The 16,612-nt window shown below is 36.6% G+C and overlaps 1 protein-coding gene across 2 annotated transcripts in view; it reads left to right on the top strand.

Moving 5' to 3' along the window:
- Positions 1-15,859, top strand: part of LOC119697418 (programmed cell death 6 interacting protein) — a 30,248-nt gene extending 14,389 nt beyond the window's left edge. Inside the window, exons 6-18 of one of the 2 annotated variants that reach the window (XM_038128185.1) lie at positions 675-775; positions 2,444-2,560; positions 3,394-3,616; positions 4,335-4,458; positions 5,088-5,265; positions 5,664-5,775; positions 6,855-7,024; positions 7,753-8,001; positions 9,301-9,435; positions 10,343-10,437; positions 11,734-11,866; positions 12,211-12,416; positions 13,286-15,859. In XM_038128185.1, the coding sequence (XP_037984113.1) occupies positions 675-775; positions 2,444-2,560; positions 3,394-3,616; positions 4,335-4,458; positions 5,088-5,265; positions 5,664-5,775; positions 6,855-7,024; positions 7,753-8,001; positions 9,301-9,435; positions 10,343-10,437; positions 11,734-11,866; positions 12,211-12,416; positions 13,286-13,451 (2,009 nt within the window). In that variant the 3' untranslated portion in view covers positions 13,452-15,859. Of the gene's footprint in view, positions 1-674; positions 776-2,428; positions 2,561-3,393; positions 3,617-4,334; positions 4,459-5,087; positions 5,266-5,663; positions 5,776-6,854; positions 7,025-7,752; positions 8,002-9,300; positions 9,436-10,342; positions 10,438-11,733; positions 11,867-12,210; positions 12,417-13,285 lie in introns of both variants that reach the window. The other variant, XM_038128184.1, reaches the window with a different exon arrangement.
- The last annotated feature ends 753 nt before the right edge of the window (positions 15,860-16,612 follow it).

The following is a 16,612-nucleotide window of genomic DNA, read 5'->3' as shown; positions in this document are numbered from 1 at the left end:
CAGCTTTGGCTTCAGGAGCAGGATGAGGATGTGAGGCAGAGGATGCCACAGCAGATAGGCACATGCACTAATAGGAAGTAGTAGATATGACTTTGAGGAGCTGTGGTTATTTATGTCTAGGAGTGGTGTTTCTATATTTGCTGTAAGCTAACAGTGGTGTGGACTGCAATGGACATGACCAGTCCCTTCTCTACTGCAGTTTTTCAGAGTCCTGACATGCAGCTGGGTTAGGGACAGATCTTGCTGAAAATAAAACCTATTTTGTTAACTAGATTTCAGTAAATTCTTTGACTATTGGTGCACAAGTGCTTGTGCTGGCACAAGGAAGGGTTGGGAGCAGGCTGTCAGAGTTATGAGTGGGACTGTTGTGGCTTTTATTGGCAGCTTGCCTTTGGTTTGAGGTAAAGCATCACTCTTAATCCTGCATAAATGCTTGCAGCTGCCAAAAGATTTCTTGTACAACTGACTGAACCTTGGGTGTCATAATTAAAGTAAAAATTCTGCAAACTGCTGCTGGATGTCAAGAGGGAAGAATGGGATCCCACCTTGAGATGTAATGTAAAGCTGTACACTTAAAATGCAGTTATTGCTGTTTGAAGATGAAATAATCACCTGTTCAGATGTAAAAATAGATGATTATCTGAATTGTTCTTTGTTTTTTCTCCTCCCCACAGATAAAATGAAAGACGGTATCATAGCTAAACTAGCAAATCAAGCTGCTGATTACTATGGTGATGCTTACAAACAGTGTCAATATAAAGATACTTTGCCCAAGGTTAGTAACTCATGGAAATAATGTGCGATATTTTGTTGTTGTGAGTAACTGATATTGTTTACAATGTACTTAAAGAAAGACACTTAAAATGTATTTTTCAAGCTGCTTTCAAGGAAAATGAACCTGTAATTTGAAAAACAGTGAAGAATTGAGGGGGCAAAAGAGTGTGGGATTTTTTTAATAAGTAAGATCTTATTACATGAAGTGCATTTATTTGTAATGCATTTCAATAAAGTAAACTTGAAATGATTATGGTTTTATTTAGGGATGCATTCTTAGAACTTAATGCCTTACTAAATCTGTTTTCAAACTAACACTTTCTATTTGGGCTTAATTGGCTTCTTAGTCTCAGTTTTTCCATGTGAAATTTGCAGTCATGTTGAGTACAACATGAACACAGAGGTACTGTTCACTGACCGGTTAGTGAAAAACATGACTGGAAGTCAGTGTGTGTCTTCTGCTTGCCTTCTCTTGCACTACCCCAAAGCAATCTTGACACTTGTAAAATATCCCAGTTAATTCTTGACTGGTGATTTGAATGCTGTTGGTTTTGGAAGAGGTAGATCTTTCTCGTGTTCCTTGACTGTTTCTCACATAGGTGTTATGTTAATGATTTTTGACAGGCAGCGAGATATAATAAAGCCATTGTTTTATCATTTGTTGTTGTGTACCTTTCTAAGCTGTAGATCTGCTCCTTGTTCCAGTTGCAAAGTAATCTGTCAAGTGAGATTATTTGCAAGAACATAAGGTTTGCTGGTTAACACCTGCTCTGAGAACAGTTACATGTTTAGGAGTGTGCCCTGAAAGTTGATTGAATGTGTCGAGCTTCAGTTGCAAGGCCTTGCAGACAGCTTTGTCTTCCAAATTTACCCTTTTTTTTAATGTTATTTTTTCATCTCTGGGGGAGCAGCAAATTTGCAGAAATGTGAAGAAGCAGGTCTTTGTATACTGAGGTCTTTAAAACATCACTCTGGTTTTCCAGTGCTCCTTGATTTAAGAAATAAAACAGTAAGGCTAAATCCTTGATCTAAGACCGTGTTTGTACTGTGCGCTGCAGCATAATGTTTTCTTCATGTCTTGGTTGGTACTCCCGCAAAGATAAGTGCACTATATAAAGTCTAAAAATGACTTTTAAGTTGCTTTCCATGTCGGTAGTCACTGGTCTTCTTTATTTGTTCTTTCATAATTGTAGTTGCTTTCTTGATAGGCCTGCTGCTGTTTTAAGTGTAATTACTTTCTTTAATTAAAAACCAATCAAACCAAAAAAAGCCCTAGAAGACCTATCTTTCCACCCACCTCCATTTCTTAAGAGCACTGTCTTGACTTTGTCTGAGGGTATTTGGGTGTGTTCTTGCAACTGTCCTTTCTACTACATGCATGCATTTCTTATCTTTGAAGTAAATGTTGTGACTTCATGGCTTGGATTTAAATCATAGCTCATTTAAAATAATGAACACCAAGGGTTTTGCAACAGCAGATCAAAAAAAATATTCAATCCATGCAAAGCCACATGATCTCTGACATTTACCTCTAATGTTTTAACCTATCTAAACCATTAATTGGGTGAATCTAATTTCCTTTTCTTCTTCCTTTTTCTTCCTGCATCCCATGTTGTCTGTGGTGGTTATTGTGGTTGGACTTTCCCCTGGTCAGTATTTTTATTTCCAGGAGGTGTTTCCTGTTCTGGCTGCAAAGCACTGCATTATGCAGGCCAATGCAGAATATCATCAATCTATCCTGGCAAAACAACAGAAGAAATTTGGTGAAGAAATTGGGAGGTTACAGGTGAGTAACTTTCTTCTCTGAAAAATATGGAAAAACTTTTAATCCTGGAAAGTTGGGTTGGAGTTCTGAAATCCAAATAACTAAGTATGAAATGTATTCAGAAATTGTTGAGCATGCTTATCACATGAATTCAATATTATCAGCTGCAAAGATGAAAGGCACCTCTGTAACTTTTGTAAAGATATGTTTTAGTGATTTATGGGCAATTTGATACTGCTTGACATGTTAAATTTTTATCTTTGTGTTTGCATAAGCTTCATATCTAAGTACAGCTAATATGACAGATTTGTTGATAAATTTTCCTATGTAATGTTATTAAAAATCCCCCAGAGGTTAAAATTCTACCTGATCTATACCTAGTTCTTTTGCTGATATCCTGCTTTAAATCTAACTAATTTTAAAAAATTGTACAAACAGTTCTCTTTTTAGTCTTTATAGCTTTTTCTCCATATGTCTGGTTTCTAGAGGGACTCAGATGTTGCAATGAATAAAGTTGCCTCATATTTTAAATACAGCAGAGAAAAAAAATTGCTAAAATGCACTTCTTCCTTCAAGTCCCCAGAAATTTATTTTTGGAAAATAAATACGTGAAATGCTGCTTCAGCTGATAGTGAAGATCCATGTGCACTGTGTATCTTCTGATATGCAGGAAATTTGACAGACTCACATGAGATGATCGTGTTGACATCTTGAAAGTTACTGTTATGGATTTATCAACTTTGTGCAGGATGGAGCTTGAAACTTTTGTTTTGTATGCTCATCTGTTTTCTTAAGAATATATGAAAGGGAGAAAGAAAATTTATTATTTTAACTGTATTTAATTTTTTTTTTAGCATGCAGCAGATTTGGTGAAAACAGTGGCATCTCGCTATGATGAATATATAAATGTTAAAGATCTGGTTGACAAGATCAACCGTGCACTTGCAGCTGCCAAAAAAGACAACGACTTCATTTACCATGACCGAGTTCCTGACCTGAAAGATTTGGAGTCCATTGGAAAAGCCAGTCTTGTGAAGTCCACTCCAGTTGTTGTTCCACTCAGTCAGAAATTCACTGGTAAGCAACCAGTGTGTGGAGTGCACAGGGTCATTGTTACCTTGTGAAACATGTGGTCAACTAAGTTCATTTACCGTTTGCAATTTGTTAAGGGTACAGCTGTGTTTTTGAAACTGCTGCTTTTCTTCTCCAGTTTGTTGTTGTTGTTCTTGATGATAAGTGTAATAAATCACAGGTTGAAAATTCTTACCTGAAATGTACAATTCTCTTAAAGATCTTTCTAAGATTTTTCTCAGCAATTATATTTTCTATATTTAACCAATCTTTTTAATTTCAGAAGGAAAAGTTCTGTAGGGGACAGTACCAAGTTACGTGATATTAACTAACCTTGTTGCTGATCTCCTATAGAGTTGAAAAATTTCAGTTTGTTGGCTCTACAGATGAGTTGTAAAAAAAATCTCTTAACTTTCTCATATTTTTCCTTTAATGAAACAAAATTAGAAATGAAGTCTTAAGGCAAATCTAATTTGTAACCTTACAATTGGTGTAAATATAATTTCTTTAAATTATTTCAAACTCAATTCAGCCTTAAAAACTGAAATCTAAAGGCCTTTGAAAATAGATTTTTTTTTTTAAGACATTTTGGGGAGTAGGAGGAAAGTACCTTGAACTGTTTAGGTCAGTCTCTGTAGTGCAATATGTACAAAAAAGCTGTGAAGATGTTTTTGCTTTTAATTTCATAATACCGCTTGTGTAATTTATACTACTCTAATTGCAGACCTGTTTGAGAAGATGGTTCCATTGCAAGTGCAACAGTCTGTGAGTGTTTATAACCAGAGGAAGGCAGATCTGGTAAACAGGTCAATAGCCCAGATGAGAGAAGCCACAAATCTGGCAAATGGGTAAATATGGCTTCTTGTTAAGTTTCTCAGGTGAGGTTGTACATGGCTTGTAAGCCCTGGGTGCCTTGCAGCCTGCGGATATCCAGATTATAGCAGCGTTTTTTCATTACTGTATAGTAGGCTGGCAAATTTAAACCATAACAGGGGCATTTAGAATTACTTTTCTGTAGGTGTTAAATCTGAAAGCTTATTAAAAACAATTAGTATTTATTTTTCTGCAGTTTTTCCTTAATTTTTAGGAGTCCAACACTTGCTCAGAACTAGTAACATTAATCTAGAAGGATTTCATATTCCAATGGTCATTAAAAAAAGTTCTTTAAAATAAATAATTATAAAGAAGTTATACCAAGCTGAGAGATAGCAATGTAACTTAAAGCAGTTGTCTCTTTTGTCTACCAGTCACTACTTAAAATGTTTGCCATGTTTTGTAAGTGCTAAAAGACTAGGATTTCTGTAGCTTTTTAAGAGCTTTGAAATGTATTTTTAGTGAGGTGTATGTTTGAAATTTCAGCCTAGGCGTACTTTACAATTCATTTCCATTATAATTGACTGTGTGATTGTTTGTTTGTTTAGATAGCAGTGTTATTTTCAGGATAAAAGTTGTTTATTTAACACGTTGACTTTTTCAGTGTTTTGGCTTCCCTCAATCTTCCTGCTGCTATTGAAGACGTGTCTGGTGATACTGTTCCTCAGTCTATTTTGAACAAATCTAAGTCTGTGATTGAGCAGGGGGGAATTCAGACTGTTGATCAGCTGATCAAAGATCTGCCTGAACTGCTGCAAAGGAACAAAGAAATTCTAGATGAAGTAAGCCCAAAATCTGCTACACTAAAACATTCTTAAATACATCTCCACTGAATCTTTGCTTTAAATGACAGTAGAAAAAGTGCATAATTATTCAAATGCTTGTAACTTTAATGACACTTTCAAAGTATGCTATTTAAGTGTTCAGCCCATACAAAAACTGTTCTGTCACATGTGGATGTTTCCTTAGAAATATTTTCTTTGTAAAAAAGTTGGTGGAGTTCTAAAGAACATTCTGAAGAGATTTGAGTGGTTTGTCCCTTTCATGCCTGTTTTTTATTTGTCAAATTATATTTTAAAAGAATGTATAGGCAGTTTTTGTTCTCTGCACTAGCTACATATTTTGAAGCTATTTTATGTTTAAAACAGCTCATAATGTGTGTACCATTTTACTCTTGCAGTCTCTGAGATTATTAGATGAAGAAGAAGCTACAGACAATGACCTGCGAACAAAATTCAAAGAACGCTGGCAGAGAACACCATCCAATGAACTCTATAAGCCTCTGAGGGCAGGTAAAGTCCATGTTTCATGCTTTGGGTTCTAAAGATGTCCATAGTGTAAATTAAAGTAGTTTTCAGTGCTCTGATATTATCTATAAATACACAAACATCAGCTTGAAGATGGTTATGCCAAAATATCCTGATTGCAGTCTGCACTGTTACTTGGAGCTGAAAGAGGATGTGACAGCAGGGAATTTGCTGCTGCTTTTGCACTTTTGGTGTGTACATGCATGTTGCATATGGGTAAAGCCTCATGAAATAAGGGCCTTGGTGCCCTTGTAAAATCATGGCTCAGGCTACTTAGGTTAAGTAGAAGGCAACTATGGGAGAGTGACTCATCTGGAATAGGGGTAGAGACATGAGAGACGTGCTGCATGACTGCCACATGACCACATCGTGGTGTATGGGGGTTGATGGACTTGGGCTTGTTGTGCCTTAAAAGTATATAAACTGAAACTGGCTAACTGCTTAAAAAAGTCTGGTTTTTGCAATAAAGCAGCTCTCCTTTGCACTGCCTGGGCACTCTGAGTCACTTTGCTTCGTACATGTGCACGCTAAAGTTTCAGAAAGCAAATTAAGTGAAAAATGCCTGCCCTCCTAGGGATCTAGTTTCAATTGCCTCTTAAATACTTCTGTGTATTTTTCTTTATCAACATATTTTTTTTCCATCAGTGTGTTGTCTCTTTAATTTGGTGGGGTTTTTTTCCCCAGCAGTTAGGTCAAACTACTTCAAACCACCACGATATCATGCTTTCTGTGTGCCTAATATGTGTTGTCTTTTAAAGTTAATAAGGGACTGATACCACTGACTTGGTCTTGCAAAGTTACAGAGGTTTAAATCTGCAGAGTAGCTCAAAGCCAGTTCATTCATATACCTTTGTATGCTTCATGGGAGAATTAATATAGGTGCCTAGTTTATGCACTTTTTAAAACATAATTTCGAAGCTTAAGTTTATATAAAGTCTTACATACTGTGCAGGCTTATGAAAATGTGTGATGGCTTGCTGAAAAGCATAAAAACTGCTCAGGTGCAAGATTGGATGGAACAAATTTTGAAATGATATAAACTCATTTTTTCCTCCTGCCCCCAGAGGGAGCCAATTACCATAATATTTTGAATAAAGCAATGCAAGCAGATGGGCAGGTGAAGGAGCGCTATCAGACTCACAGGGATACAATTGCACTTCTGTGTAAGCCAGAGGCAGAGCTCAACGCAGCCATACCTTCTGCCAACCCAGCAAAAACACTACAGGGAAATGAGGTAAAGCAGTGAAATTTGTCTCTATTTTGAATAGAAGTGCTATTTGTCTAACAAAGCAAACTTGCTTGAATTGGTAATTTAATTTGTTTCTGTCTCAGTTGATACATGAGGTAACTAACATTTGGAAAAGAAGTTGTCTTGATGTTTAAAATATTCTTGAGCATAGTTTGGCATCTTTAATATGAGCAAAGTCAATCACTATGGGCAGCAAGACTGGTTGACTATTACAAAAGGAGCAATGAATATTTTTGTTATGTAGGGGAGGGGGATGTAGTGCTTGGGATCTTGGGACAATATAAGACATTGCTCAGTATTTTACAGTATTAGGCAATTACACCAATTTGCTTTCCAAGGAGTTAATGGCTTATCTACAGCAATATTACTGTTTTTTTCTCATAGTAATGATTTGAAGTCAGTGGTTTTTGCTGCCATCTTAGAATATCCTATTGGAAGGTATCTGATCAACTTAAAAAAACCCAAACATTTTGCAGTAATGCAGCAAAAGCAAACCTGTAGAAGAAGAATGTAGATTGAGAAATGCTTGAAGATCTTTTATTTGGTCATATTTTGTCCTGGTTTCTCACCTTAAACACATTCCTAAACAAATATTCATGCAGAAATATTGCCAGCATCAGTGAGGAATGCAAGATGGAAACAAGTTATTAATAGGTTAAACTTCCCCAATAGTTCCTCTAAACCTGCTAACTTAGGACATTTATATTGTCTAGGTTGTTAATGTCTTAAGAACTTTGCTGGCCAGTCTGGATGAAGTTAAGAAGGAGAGAGAACAACTGGAAAATGACCTGAAATCTGTAAATTTTGACATGACAAGCAAGTTCCTGACTGCACTTGCGCAAGATGGTGCTATAAATGAGGAGGCTATCTCTGTGACTGAGTTGGACAGAATTTATGGAAGTTACACACAGAAAGTGCAGGAGTCCCTAAAAAAGCAGGAAGAACTTCTCAAAAACATTCAGGTACAACATTTTGCGTGTTTTCCTTTCTCCGAAACTAAGAGCAATGATACTTCTACCTGTCTAGTCTCACTTTGCTTTCTAGTCTGTTTTGCTTTTTGTTCAGTCGCATGTCAGTTGATACTCCTTTATGCCTTGATCACTGAAAAATACAGAGATGTCTTTGTGTTCACTAGAAAGAAATAGGAATGTTTAGCAGGCTCTCCCTACAGCTCCAGTGTAAATTTTCTTGGACCTTTTCTTGGCACAGTGCAGATGTCTTTGCTCTTAAAAGAGGCTTAAGTGGTGTGTTAAAAAGTTTTTGGGATTTTGTTTTTTGCCCTCACTCCATTTTAATTCTTCCTGGGATAATAGGAGATGTGTCCTCAATGTCTACTAGAAGACATTTTGGGTCTCTGAAGTACAGCTTGGTTTATTCTTAATTGCTCTTTACAATATATACTTGACTTCCGGTATGTGCAGAGCTCTTTGAAGTAAAACTTAATAGTATTTCTCAAAGTTTGTTTATAAATTCAGTCTTAATTTATCAGAGATGGGTACCTGAAACATCTGGCAAAAGAGGAGATCCTAGTGCTTGGAGAAAAGATAATGGCAGCTTGAGTAGTGATGAACACTTTTTCCAATAGGGGAAAAAAATTTCTTAAATGACCGTGTACACCATGTTTAGCAAGGAGTTTATATTTGGATATTTTTTAGCACAACATAGTTAAAAAATCTTGATGGGTATTACTTTAATGTTTGAATGTCCTGGAGTTCAAGTTTGTCAAGTTTGTTTCTGGCAGTTGAAACAGTCTTTTTAAGTTGGCTTGTTTATTTTCCTGAAAGAAATGAGATGTAAATAGGTGATCCTTCTGTAAGTTTTCCTCTTCCCTGTCCTTTTAATAGTTTGCCAATGTCAACCAAATTTGAAGTAATGCTGCTTAAAAATACTGACTTTCAGTATGATTTTATGAATATCAATGGAAGTTAGTACAGGAGAGAGCCTAATTAGTGTGGCCTTGGAAAGACAGTCTGCAGGATGAGCTTGAGAATTATTAAAGGCAGCCCACAACAGAACAGGTAATTAAGTGGTGATACCTACTGCCAGTGAGTTAACATATATGCAGTTCTGAAATATACATCATAATAGTCACTGCGCTTGGCAGGTAGCAAGTATGGAAGTCCAGTGTGGATGGGAGATGAGGAAAAGCAGGTATTGGGGAAAACAGAAGCAATGACTAAGAGGACAAAGAAAACAAAACATACGGAATCTTACATGGAACTAGCTTGCATTATTTACAGTGTTTATTCTCTTCTTTTAAGAATGCGCATCAGGATTTTTCAAAGATGAAACAATCAAACAACGAATCTAATTTAAGAGAAGAAGTCTTGAAGAACTTAGCTGTAGCAAATGACAATTTTGTGGAACTTGTAGCCAATTTAAAAGAAGGCACAAAGGTATGGTAATGCTTAAGGGATTGAAAGGACTTTTTTATGTATACAATGAGATGTGAATCAAAAATCGTAATAAACTTTTGAGACATGGTAGCTGACAAGTGCACATTTTTGAGGATTTTACTACTGAAGCGAGGACAGTGAGTCGCTTGAATTTTGATTGTTTCAAGAGCTGTGAAATGCTTCTTTATTCCTATCTGAAAAGTAAGCTTTTCTGAGCAATAGGCTAAGTTGTTAATTACGGCTGAGTAAATGATGCTGAAGCACCCAGATGAGCCATTTTATCTGAGAAATTCTTTCATCTGTTCTCCCATGGTATTTAATCACCTTATAAAATTGGTATTTTAAATGTTGTTACTGCATACATGAGAAATAACAAGAGCTGTATTTAGCTTGCTTTTTTTGATCTGGGCGTGTGTCTTAAGGCTAGTGTATGAAGTATTTTTTGCTGGTTTATTGATACCTCATTAGACAGAAAAAGCCCAACCTCTGAGATATCTATACAAATGAAATGCATGGAACTAGATCAATAAAATTAAAATAAACAATTATCTTTTACAAAAAGAAATAGTTCATCACCAGAAGTGATCTAGTTTTGCTCTCGTTTTAGTATGTTTTTTTTCGTTATCCCAAACTATTTTTATATTTACACACACCAACACATGCACACACAAACACAAACCCCCACAAAATTCTATGTTATTACAGTGGTGGGCAACAGCAGCTGAGAAATTCTGGTTTTGAAAAATAAAATAGAATGTAATAGCAAACCTTAGTGGAATGACAGGTTCTGGGGTTCTGGGCACTGTAATAGTACACCACTAATAGCCGGATCAGTATGTAGAAGTATGCCAGCATGGAGTTTGAAAGTATTGATTGAGCATATTGTGGTTTTATTTTTCTTCACTAGTTTTACAATGAGCTGACAGAAATACTGCTGAAATTCCAGAACAAGTGCAGTGACATTATCTTTGCTCGCAAGACTGAAAGAGATGAACTGCTCAAGTAAGATTGCAATGTTTTGTTTAAGCGTCGTAGCAATGTTAAAGTATTTATCAGAAATTTATCTTTGGGGACATGTTTTATTATGATGAAATGAGAAAGGCTAAGCACACCTATTCTTCCTATCACTTCTTTACTTTAATCCTAGTCCTACTCTCATCTCTCCTAGGAAAGTGATAGGCGAAATAAATGGAAAAATCTACTTTGAAGTCTGCTCTATTGTTCCTATGTGCAGTTCAACACAAATCTGTTTCATGTTATGATTTCACTCTATTCTTTTTGGCATGCATTTGTTAGTTATTTTATTTTATTCTTTCCTTTGAGAAACTTCTGATTTCCACACTCTGCTGTCAGTTTAGTTTGAGAAATTAGATGCTTCATCATAAGATTTGCTTTCCTGTCTTCAGTGTGATGGGGGAAAAGCATCAGTATTCTACTTTGCAGTCTGCTCTAGTCTCATAGTTTATCGTCACTTAGATATGTGGATTGCTTACAATGCTGGGTAGAGAAGCACCTTTTGTTCTTCTTGTGAGGAAGAGTGTTTGATGTCATTGTCCTGTATATGAGATCAGACCTAGTATAGTATGTTTCAGATGTAATTTTTAGGCTCTTCTCTTAAGAGGAAAGCATAATTGAAAAGGCTTGCCTTTTAATTAGGGTTCTTTAGCAAAGCGTGTAGCCTTTTATAAGAGGACTTGTTACTAAAATTTTGGCTGGTGAAAATGCAGTTGTTCTGTGTATTTGCCATCTTAAAAATGGGTTTTTCAACCCTCAATTTTTACCTTTCCAAACCTGATCCTTTGTAGAGTTGTTATTTTTATTTGGACTCTGTGCTTGTAAACAAAGTCTGAGTTACAACCCCTTCTGCCTTTATTTGGCTTCCTACATTCATGTAGTTTGGAAGCTGTTAGGCTGCCTAACTAAGGCAGAGGCCTGAATATCTCACACCTCTGCTATGTTTATGTTCAGTGTTAAGGCTGTAGGGTTAGTGTTGATAGAACATTCTGCTGAGTCTTGCTGTGCTCTTTTACTGTTTCGGCTAATGCTGTGATCTATACCCAGTACTGAGTTAGAACATGAAGACATTATTAGAAAATAAATGTAACAGTTAATCAGAGAGTTGGCTAGAGGATGGTTTCTGTGGAAGTGATTTGGACTCGAGATTTAGTTTGAGCTAGCTCAGTGATCATGCTTTAAATATTAGACTTACTCTACTGCATCTTTTTGTCTTAACTGGCTGCCGTGTATAATGAACCATTCTTAAACTAAGCTGCATGTTTGCTCTTTTGTTTTTAATAGAGATTTGCAGCAAAGCATTGCTAGGGAGCCCAGCGCTCCCTCCATTCCGCTGCCTACGTATCAGACCACGCCAGCAGCAGGAAGTAAGCCAGCAGCATCGCCCGCTCCCACTCCAGCCCCAAGAACCATGGTGGTAAATACATGCTGCAGAATTAGTGGGTTGAAAATACTGGGTCTGTACTTGAGTACTCTAAACTGATCTGTAATTCATGTGTGTCACTCCTTAGTATAATGGTGTGGTTGGAAATGTGTTGAAGTGAGATAGAGGCTTTGCAGAGAGGTGTTTAATGTAGTATTCATTGTCATCATTTCTAGATTTGAAATTAAAAGCTTACTGACTTTTAGGTGCTTTGCATTATCTGAAATATAGAATGTCTGTTTAAAATGAAAATAAAAATGAATTAATCATATAACCACAGCTTTTGATTACAAGACTTTGATAAATAAGCTCCAGCTTAATTCACTTTCTCTTGTTAGGGGACTAAACCACAGCCACCAGCACGGCCACCACCACCAGTGATTTCTGCAGCAAGCAGTTCCCCTTCTGCATTAGCACCCTCTGGAGCAGCTGCAGCTCCTGCTGCTGCTCCAGCTCCTACTCCAGGAGCCAGTGCACCTGCAGCAAGCACTGCACCTACACAGGCACAGGGACCACCTTACCCAACTTATCCCGGTTACCCAGGGTAAGTTACAGGAACACTTAAGCTGATTTTTTTGTTATCCTGTTACTTAAAAGCACTTTTTCTTGTGTGTAACATTTTAATGTTAGTTATTGTTAAAGTTGAAGGTTTGTTTGCTGTTTGGGGGAAGGGGTTATTTTGTTTGTTAGTTTTATTTGTTGGTCTGTTTTTTGGTTGGTTGGGGTTTTTTTGTTTGGGTTGGGTTTGTTTGGTTTTTTATTAGTTTTAAACATGTAACTCTTGTAGGAATCATTTGCTTGTACCTTTTGCGGAAGGTACATTTTGAGTGTTTACAGTTGATCTTCTTTGAAGGAGAAGGAAAATAGGGCTGCATTTCCTTAACTGTGGTTTGTTGATTATTGCCAACACTTGCATAATCATTTGGTGGTGGATATCTCAAAACTGTTGGCATATCTCATTTTTCAAGTCTTTAGTATGGTACTAAGATACTGAAAAATACAGAGAAAATTCCAGTTGAGTAGTGTGCTTTCTTCTGATGCTTTTTTCCATCTTCCTGGTGTCATCACAAGGAATTGAAGGCAGCTGTGCTCTCCTTTGGTAGCAGGCTCAGCAAATGTTGAAATATGCACAATGTTATTAAACATTTGAGAATTAATTTAGATTAGTTCTAGTTCCAGCAAGTTGCATTTACTCCACCTTCTGTCTGCATTTCTGTTCCACACACTGTAATAGTTTTCATGTTTGCTCCTTGAAAGTTACCACATTCCCTGCTGCACTCAAAGCAAAATGAAAGGAAAAGCATTTGTGGAGACTGCATGTGTATTTGTATCTATCACACAAATATCTGTTATTTGCAAATTACCATCATCAGTGTTTCTCAACTCACATATGCTGTTTTTTCCCCCCCACAGGTATTGCCAGATGCCAATGCCAATGGGCTATAATCCATACATGTATGGTCAGTATAATCTGCCATATGCACCCTCACCTGTGTACCAAACTCCCGGACAGCCACCATATCCGCCACCTCAACAACCTGGATACCCTTTTCCTCAACAGCCTTATTATCAGCAATAATGTCTCTGCAAAGAAGCTCTGCTTGTTAAAATTCGGGAGAAATTGGCAATAAGTGTACTAAAACTTCTAGCTTCCGTTAGTGTACCATACTGAACTGTATGCAGCTATAAATCCTGTCTCTTGTTAACTGCTCCAAAATGTCTAGATTGGTTTTTATGACACTAAACTCTTTGAAAGATCTGCTGCAGTGGTTTAGACCATAGACTAATGCCAGAATTCGAGCCTAATTCAGTGGTCTAAAGCAGTACAGTACATTTTGGTTAGACCAAAATATTTGTTTGCAAAAATCCTCTAAGTAACAAATAGGTTCAGATCAGAAAAACAAAGCAGTGTGTGCACTGGGTGTGATATAGTCTACAGAACCATATGGCATTTCCTTCTATACTCTATTGGTTTGTATTTTTTTTAGTTTAGTTAAAATATGCTATTTTGTCTAATAATCAAGGCCTTGTAAATCATCAGTAAAAAGAAATAAATTACTTAAGAACGGTTTAAACACTTGGCATTCTCATTACCATAAAAATGTGTTTTGTGTGTCTGTAGATTGTTTCATTTGTTCCTTGACTTTCATAACAAAGTAGTTCTCAAGGGTTTAGCCTTATAAGTGAATTTCCACCTCTTTTCCGTGATTCTGTATTTTTGTGACAGAATCTATAATTAGCCCTTTAAGTGTTGGTAGATGAAGTCTTACAGCTAGAGTTTTCCTATAACTTTGAAGTGTACTGGACTGAAATACATTTATTACCATTTTTTAAGAATGGTTACTGTCATCTGAAGGATACTATATAAAAGAATGGGGGTCAGGGTCCTCTTCCAGGACCAGTGAGTAGTTCTAACTTACGTTTTCCAAAGAAATGGTGGTGGAAAATGTGTTATGGCTCAAAATAGGGCAACTATTGATTGCTGGAGTTTTGCAATTTACTTTTTAAATGATTGCTTTTTTCCCTTGAAAAAATAGATGTATTCCCTCAGGGAGCTTGTTATCAGTGGAAGACTTTTTTTTTTGGGGTGGGGGGGGAAGAAAATCTTGTGAACTGAAGCGCATTGAATGTTTACTTTTGCATCCATCATCTCAAGGGATAAGTAACCTTGCACTACATTTTACATAAGATAGTGAAGAATCTAAGTTTGGGGTTAATGGCTTCTACCAAATATTTGCTAACCATTTTTCAGCCTTTTCTTTTTCTAACAGGCTTGTCTAATGAGGGACTCTGCTTTCATTTAGCCCTTGATAAGAGTTGGTTCTGTGGGACAGTTCATTTTCTGAATGCTTCATAGAAGATGTTCTGGCCTTACAGAATAACTATAACAGTACCTGTGTTACAAAAAGTTACTAGTTTGTTTTTCTATTAAAGTGCCTGATAAAGATATGGAGGGATATTTTAGTGTAGGGTGTTTAGAGGTGCCAGTTATTGTAGCATCTGGGTGGAAACCTCACTGGATCATGAATACTCTTCCTCATAAAGAAAGCAGCATTTGTATTCATATGAGCTCCTTTCTTTCTGTCTCAAGTTCCTCTTGCTGTGTGATCATCCCGATTACTCTGTGAAGACTCCTTGTCTTTAATACTTGCTAACCCCTGTAGAAAATGTGGATCAAATGGTAGAAATGAGCACCCCTTATAGAACTTATTGAGTACCTAATTCTAAACAAATTTGTTAATCTGTAGAAGCTCAGTGATGTGGGGAACATGATGGAGTAAGGGAATCCAGCACCGTAGATGAAACTGCTGCACAAAGACAGGTGCTTTGCATTTTTTCAGAAACATTGCTGAATGGGGTGGCACAGAAACCTCTCTGTTTTGTTTTTTTTTTTCCCCCTGATAAGACATGAGGCAAGCGAGGACAATGAGAAAAAGCTAGGAAGATAACTGTTTGGAAACAGCAATCAGAATCTGATTTTATTCTAACAGGAAAAACAGTAGTTTTCCACTAATTTCACTGTGTCAATGTGCAAGTGCAAGTCTAATGCAACCTTTTAAATTCTTAATTTTTAGTATGCCACGGGCTGTAGGTTTTTCAGTTCACAAATTACATGCATTTGAGCTATTGTGTAAGTTTGTTTCTAGTGCCTCAATTGATAAAACTTATTTTCATGCTGTATAAAAAAAGTCATTTGTTCCAGCATAAAGATTCTTAGAACTGAAATTTCCTTTTTAAAATTTCATAGATCTGGAATTGCTGTCAAAACATTTTTTCCAGTTGTGTTTCTGCTTGCTTTAGTCTATTATTTGAATATGTGTAGAAATCTATGCATTATGTTCATTTTTCTCTCTTTTTTTTTTTTCTGAAGAGAACAGAAAAATCCAGACATGTTATGTATCTGCTTTTAAGCATGCAGTTGTCATGACTTTGGTTGAAATGTTACCTTGTTCTTCTATAGTTTATTAAAAAAAATCAGTTAGAAAATCTGATTTCATGGTGTTTCTCTCAACTCCTTTTGATTCAGACAAGTGTTATTTTGGAAAGGATGGAAACAGGTTATGGGCTCTCAAGAATGTTTGTGCTGTGGTGAAGGTGTATCAGCTACAGCTGCCTGGTAATAACAGCCGTGTACAGATCCTTTCCTGGTAGTTGTGTTTATTTCCAAAGCTGATGGAGTGTATTTCCTTCTGTTTATATGAGGAGGAAATGATTAAGATTGATTTAATGGTTCTGTGCCTTCAGAAACTTGTATTCCAAGTTTGTTTTTGTGAACTTGTGTTCAGGTTGGGTTACACGAGGCCTCCAGCATCATGGGCATTAAAGCATGAGTTGCAAGAAAAGGAGATGTAAGGGCAGCAAATAACAGCAAATAAAGAGTCCCCATGGGCACTCCAAGAAGTCAATTTTTAAAAATTTTTTTTTGTTTTGTTTTTAAAGCTTTATAATGCCATGCTTGTTTCAATTGCTGTGTGGAAGGAAAGGTTTACAACCATGTGCTTTCAGAGACTTTGAAGTCAAGCATTTATTTCATCTTGCATAAAAGCTTTCAATGCAATTAGTAAGAAAAGCAAGTTTTAGGAAGCAAGCTAATAGCAGATCATCAGTGAAATAACAAACTGTTGCAAGGTTAGCAGGTCTTTCCACAATCTTTATTAACATGGTTTGAGCCCATATGGAAAAAGTGTCTTCTTTCCTGACCGCTAATGGGTCACTGCCTGCTAATGGTTCTTTTACTAT

This window comes from Motacilla alba, chromosome 2, assembly GCF_015832195.1.
Source record: "Motacilla alba alba isolate MOTALB_02 chromosome 2, Motacilla_alba_V1.0_pri, whole genome shotgun sequence".
Taxonomy (NCBI): Eukaryota; Metazoa; Chordata; class Aves; order Passeriformes; family Motacillidae; genus Motacilla; species Motacilla alba.
Note: the sequence above shows the minus strand (reverse complement) of the source record. Positions and strands in the feature narration are given on the sequence as shown.